The following is a 7,021-nucleotide window of genomic DNA, read 5'->3' as shown; positions in this document are numbered from 1 at the left end:
AAAAAAATACAACAACAAATTAAATAAAAACGCAGAAGAGAAAGAGAGAGAAATATTACAAGACAAGCGAATTTTGAAAGAACAACAAAATTTGTATATTGATGCAATTGATATTGAAAATATACCCATAATATTAGAAGAGAACTTAACAGAAGAATATTTTTTAACAGACATTACAGACTACCGCGAAAAAAACATACAAAAGCCAAGAATCCGTATTATATCTGATGAACCTATTAAACTTAAACCTAGTGATGATCAACTCAAAAGCCCCCCTAGTCCTAATCACTTAACTGGAACTGTTGAACCTCAGCCTGGTACAAGTGGTCTCAGAAGACAGACTTTTTACAAAGACGACATGGAAATCTTTCGCGATTTGATGGCCTCTGATGAAGATTAATCTTTTTTTTCGATTGTTTTTTTATTATTTTTAGTCAAACAGTGTGATAATTACTTTTTATGCGTTTGTTATTTAGAAATGTTTAATTTTATTCCCGAGAATTAATTGTTTTTTTTTTTTTTTTTTTTGTTATCAAACCATGTGTGATGTCATAGTCAATTTTTTTACGAAAGTAGATTTTGGAAAGACTTTTTAATTTTTCTCAAGAGACTTTTTAATTTTTTTTATTTATATATACCAAAGAATTTGTGATCTCATTTATTTAATTTATTTAATTTTTTTACGATTATTGTTATTGGAATGCTTTTTTTTAATTTTTTATTTGAGAGTTTTTTTTAATATTAAAACATGTGATCTCATAGTTTACTTTTTATACATTTGTTGATTTTGAAATAAAAAACCAATAATAATTTATTACACCAGTGACAGCCCTAATAAATTTCTCTATTGACCCTTTGTTCGTCTCCATTCTCCCCAATTTCCCTAATAACCCCAAAAGCATATATTTAAGTCATTTTTGTGGAAATTGAAAAACTAATTGTATAGTTTTATATCTAAAATCAAAGACACCATAAAGACTCAACAATTTCCATCCTCATACCGTAGTATACCCGTGAAGAGATACCTTAATTTTCTTTTTGAAGTTCAGAATTGTTCCTATCCACCCCATTTTACGGTAATTTCTCATTTAAATTTAACGGTCGTTTTTTTGTAATGATATTTGAGTGCTAACACGTGCCGAGCCGGTATGCTTTGAAGTGTATTTCAATATTAAATTAAAGTTTAAATAATCAGTGTACCAATCTTAATGTATTGTGCTTTTTTTGAAGTTTCTTTCTATTTTTTCCAACTTATTTTCCCAACCAAACCTCATCGTACTAAATTGTAGAGCCATCAAAAATACGTGAGTACAAATTTCATTTTTATACAGCCCATTAAGTCCGTTAGTCTCATTTTGTTCGAGCTTTGCCTTTACATGCAACATTTTCATATAACAGTCACAAAAATCGGTCACTTAATCAAACTACGTACCAATTAGTATTTGATATAAAATCCAAAATCCCAAATTCGTTCAAAAGAAACACAACGAAGAAAACATATAAAAATTTGTTAAAAGAAGTTCAAGAAAAATTAACATGCCTGAAGGTAGCACAAGAAAATCTAACAATCATTAAACAAGTTAAAAAAGCTCAATATGATAAAAAAAATAAACTACGCCAAGTAAATTTAATGTAGGAGATGAAGTTCTAATCAGATAAGATAAGAAGGTCAAGCAGCACCAGGAAAACTAAAAACTCATTTCAAGGTCCCTTCAAAGTCATTCCAGTTCATCTTGAATCACATTTACGGTCACCTTAAAAACGAAATAGTCAAACAAGACTTATCACCAAAATAATTTCAAACATTATATTTTAGATAATGTTCATATTATTCGTGTCAATACTAATTCACCAAACGCCAACAGAGCTACGGTGCTCAATGAAACCAAATAATCATTATAATCCAGCAGCTTATTAATTTCAACAAAAATTATTAGTGCAACAACTAACAGAAATTAAATCATTAATTAAAACTGCCCATTGACATAATTTGCTACTAGATAAGACAACTACGCCAGAAATTTTCTTCCAAAAACTTCGTAGTCTCATTAACGCAGGATCAAAAAATATTAAATGAATAGTAGGGACTCCGAACTCAGACAATTCAGAATTATATTCTAATTAGATCAATTCTCTGGTCAAAGATCGTAAAAATATCCATTTAATGATGAAATAGTAATCAAAATACTCTCAGACACCATGAATACCTTTAACAAAACTTTAGAGGCAAGACAAGGCGCTGAACAAGAACTAAACGCTAATATTGTTTCCTTCAACAAATTAATTAATAAATCTTCCGCAAAAATTTTAACGAAAACTTTTTAGATATATAATTTTAGATCATTTATTATTAATTCAATAATTTAATTACAGGATAAATATAATGGAATTCTGATCAGGATTCAGTGTGGATAAACTTGATTAGCCAGAATTCGAATATCGGTACTATCCAAGAAAAATTAGATCAACTTCGAAATACAACATATCCTCATTAGAAATTTACATCGCGATGAGAAGTTACGCAATAATCGATTTATGCATATGATATCATATAAGTATAATATTTATAATGTTGATCTATATTCTTCAGATAACGAATATTTCATAATTATAGTTTGAAAATGGAATTGATGATTCTAATGTTGGTATGTTACCGACTATATTTTTAACTTCTTTCTAGTCCGAGCACCTTGCGAATTGAAAAATATATACACCAATTGCGCGCGCATCGCACACACAAATATTTGACATTTGTATATATCACTACATAGTATAAAACAAAGTCGCTTTCTCTGTCCCTATGTCCCTTTGTATGCTTAAATCTTTGAAACTTCGCAACGGGTTTTGATGCGGTTTTTTTTAATAGAGTGATTCCAGAGGAAGGTTTATATGTATAATAACATACATTAAATAGTGGAGAAGTACTGCTATTTTTGAGGTTTCTAATGTGATGTCGTAAATAATTACATTTTTTCCGCATACATTGCAAACGCAGGCTGAACCCTACGAGTTTTATCAAAATAATGTACTAAGTATTGTACACATTGAAAAGGTCTGCAGAAAAGTCCGTGATGGTATATGTCTATCTCTTATGGATAACCCACATAACTTTTTTTTGTCATTTACATTTTGTCATTTGAGAGAGAATCTTCAGTAGAGCGTGAGATTCGCCGCAGCCGGGATCGAGAAAGGCATACGGTTCAGAGGGACAGAGAATCGTCAGTAGAGCGTGAGGCTCGCCTCAGTCAGCTTCGGGATAGATATAGAGCCGGAAAGAGAGAGAATTTTCAGTAGAGCGTGAGGTTCACCGCAGCCGAGATAGGGAAAGACATCGAATACAGAGAGCCAGAGAATCATCAGCACGAGTTACTAATTCATGGGTGAATAAAGAAAATTCTGCCATGGATTACGATCCTTCGATTTCTTACAAGGACGATCGTATAGTATCAATAGGTACTATGTCAGTAGTGTGTGAACATTGCTTGGCATTGAAATTCAAGGACGAATCGAAAGGCATGTGTTGCTTACAAGGAAAAGTCAAATTAGAAGAAGGTCTCCCTCCACCTGAACCACTTCACTCTCTTCTTACGGGTGATCATCAGAAATCCAAGCAATTCATGCGCAATATACGCCGTTATAATAACGCATTTCAAATGACCTCTTTTAAGAGTAAGCAAGTCGTTGAGCGTGGGTTCATGCTTACATTTAAAATTCAAGGGCAAGTGTACCACTTAGCTGGGAGCTTGCTACCACTTCGACCCGATGATCACAAATTTCTGCAGATATATTTTATTGCAGATCCAGATACACAAGCATCTACGCGGTGTACAAGTGTTGCACAGCCAATTGATAGAGATTTGATTAGATTATTACTTATTATTGTTGTTCACATTTAATTATGCACACAATATTTACATCATGGTCTTTCGACTAATTTTGATATATAATATGTTACATTCAATCGTAAACTAAATTGACAAATGTCTTGTCTAGCAATCTTAATTAAAGAGAATTGAAAAAAATACACTCGAACCAGGACTCGAACCCGGACTTCTTGGATTCATGTCAAGCGCCCTACCAATTAGGCTATTCGAGTTCTAGACACGAATGCAATTTTTTCAACTCAATGAATTTTTTACTTTGTTTATCCACCTTATTTATTATTATTACTTATTATTGTTGTTCACATTTAATTATGCACACAATATTTACATCATGGTCTTTCGACTAATTTTGATATATAATAATAATATTTGATTAGATCTCTCCAAGATATGTTACATTCTCATAATTGCTACATACAGTCTTTCAAAACTGCGATTGAGAGTGTTCTAGCATATACTCCTGACTTTAATGTCGTAATCCATGCAAATAAAGTTCCTGTTAGAGAACACAGAGGACGATACAATGCGCCTTCCACGAGTGAAGTAGCAGTGGTGATAGCTGGACAGCAATTTGACAAAAGATATATTGTATTGCATAGTCGTGATGATAATTTGCAAAAAATTTCAGAGTTACACAGATCTTATGACAGCTTACAATATCCTTTGATGCTATGTCGTGGAGAAAATGGTTATGCCATTAATATTTCTCAAGTTGAACCAATCGATGGTACACCTCTGCGTAAAACAGTGCCATGTATGAACTACTATTGCTACCGTATAATGACAAGACGTAACAATTTCAATACTTTGCTTAGATATGGAATGTTAACAAACCAATACTTGGTAGATCAATATGCGAAAATTGAATCTGAGAGATTGGCCTACATCCGTAATAATCAAATTAAATTGAGAGCTGAAAATTACGTTCATCTTCAGGATGCTTTACAGGCGAATGAACACCGCAACGGCATTGGGCAGTTCGTTATACTACCCTCATCATTCACAGGTGTACCTCGATATTTACACGAAAAATCGCAAGACGCCATGACTTACGTAAGAAATTACGGCAAACCTGATTTATTTATAACTGCAACATGTAACCCAAATTGGCCGGAAATCAAAGAAAATATTAACACCAATTTAACTCCACAAGACAGATACGATATAGTTAACAGAGTCTTCCATTTAAAAGTACAGAAACTCCTGCACATCATTAACAAGTCTCATATATTCGGTTCGCCGCGCTGTCATATGTACACAATAGAATGGCAGAAACGTGGCTTGCCACATGTACACCTGTTGGTGTGGTTAGTGAACAAAATTAGACCAAACCAAAATGACAGGGTTATTTCAGCTGAATTACCGGATAAAGATGAAGATCCTATCCTGTACGAAATCGTAAAGAAACATATGGTACACGGCCCTTGCGGGACTTTAAACCCGAATTCTCCATGAATGCGAGATTCTAAATGTAGCAAAAAATTTCCGAAGTCGTTCCAAACTCAAACAAGTACTAGCGATGACGGATATCCCAAATATCGTCGACGATCGCCAGAACAGGGTGGGCAAAATGCTACCGTCCGAAACCATGATATTGATAACCGATGGATCGTTCCCTATAATCCGCTCCTTTTGAAAATTTTTGATGGCCACATCAACATAGAGTTGTGCAATTCAATAAAGTCAATTCAATATGTTACTAAGTACAGTAATAAAGGCAGTGATCAAGCCACTTTCAGCATACAATCACCAAATGAAGTGGAAAAATATCAGTCTGGACGTTACATCTGCAGCTCTGAAGCTGTATGGAGGATTTTATCATTCGAAGTGCACGACCGGGCTCCCACAATTGTTCACCTTGCAGTTCATTTAGAAAATGGACAAAGAGTATATTTCACAGAGAACAATATACAAGAAGTTGTTAATAACCCGCGGGATACAACATTGACAGCATTCTTCAAGTTATGTGCTCAAGATGATTTCGCGAAAACACTGACGTCACGAGAGTTCCAGGTTACTATACATGGAATCAGAGTTCTAAAACTTTTCAACGGCGAAAACAAGGTATTGCGGTTGATGGTTTCCCCGGAGTAAAAAAAACGGATGCTCTTGGCAGAGTCTACGTGGTTCATCCCAACAAAAGCGAATGCTTTTATCTGAGAATGTTATTGCATATTGTAAAAGGTCCGACATCCTTTGCACACCTAAGAACTGTACAAGGTGTTGTTTACAATACTTATCAAGCAGCATGCAAAGCTATGGGGCTCTTGGAAGACGATTCTCACTGGGAAAACACATTATCAGAAGCAGCTGTTTGTAGTTCAGCTACATCATTAAGATATTTATTTGCCGTCATAGTAGTGTTTTGTCAAGTAACTGATTCTGTTAATCTATGGAATAAATTTCAAGAAAATATGGCCAGTGATATTCTGATTCGGCGACGGCGAGAGTTAAACTCAGATGATGTACAATATGATCAAAACATATTTGACGAAGCATTATTCGAATTGAACAAAGTAGTGCAATTACTTTCGGGTAAATCGATCAAGGATTTTGGGCTTCCGATGCCAGCTAATACTACTAACTCAGATTTAACTAACAGTGCCGAATACACAAGAGAAACATAATACGATCAAACGAGACTTTTACAAAATATAGCTCAAGATGAGCCACGATTAAACATCGATCAGAAAAAAGTATTCACTGCATTACTATCAACAATTGATAACAATGAAGGGAAATTGTTTTTCCTTGATGCCCCAGGAGGTACAGGAAAAACATTTTTAATTAATCTGCTTTTAAAAAAAGTGAGATCTATCGGAAAAATTGCGTTAGCTGTTGCGTCATCCGGCATTGCCGCTACGCTTTTGGAAGGAGGCCGAACCGCACACTCCACATTCAAGCTCCCGCTGAAAATCGCCACCGATGATAATAACAGCGTCTGTAGTGTTTCTAAACAGAGCAATACAGGAAAATTGATGCGTGACTGCTCATTAATAGTCTGGGACGAAGCTACCATGTCAAACAAGACGTCTGTGGAAGCACTGGATAGGACAATGCGCGATTTGCGCAACAAAAATTTACCTATGGGTGGATGTACAATCTCCTGTTCTCAGAAGATTTCCATCAAATCCTAC

At 34.5% G+C, this 7,021-nt stretch overlaps 1 protein-coding gene across 1 annotated transcript; it reads left to right on the top strand.

Moving 5' to 3' along the window:
• Positions 1–6,046: 6,046 nt before the first annotated feature.
• On the top strand, positions 6,047–6,511 carry LOC123302929. The gene has a single exon (XM_044886024.1). The coding sequence runs from the start codon at positions 6,047–6,049 to the stop codon at positions 6,509–6,511; it is 465 nt and encodes a 154-aa protein (XP_044741959.1).
• Positions 6,512–7,021: the final 510 nt, after the last annotated feature.

The sequence above is a fragment of the Chrysoperla carnea genome, chromosome X, assembly GCF_905475395.1.
Source record: "Chrysoperla carnea chromosome X, inChrCarn1.1, whole genome shotgun sequence".
In the NCBI taxonomy this organism is placed as follows: Eukaryota; Metazoa; Arthropoda; class Insecta; order Neuroptera; family Chrysopidae; genus Chrysoperla; species Chrysoperla carnea.
Note: the sequence above shows the minus strand (reverse complement) of the source record. Positions and strands in the feature narration are given on the sequence as shown.

Bases quoted from the DNA above. Each gene is read 5' to 3' on its own strand.
- LOC123302929 (XM_044886024.1), top strand. From the start codon at position 6,047: ATGTTATTGCATATTGTAAAAGGTCCGACATCCTTTGCACACCTAAGA.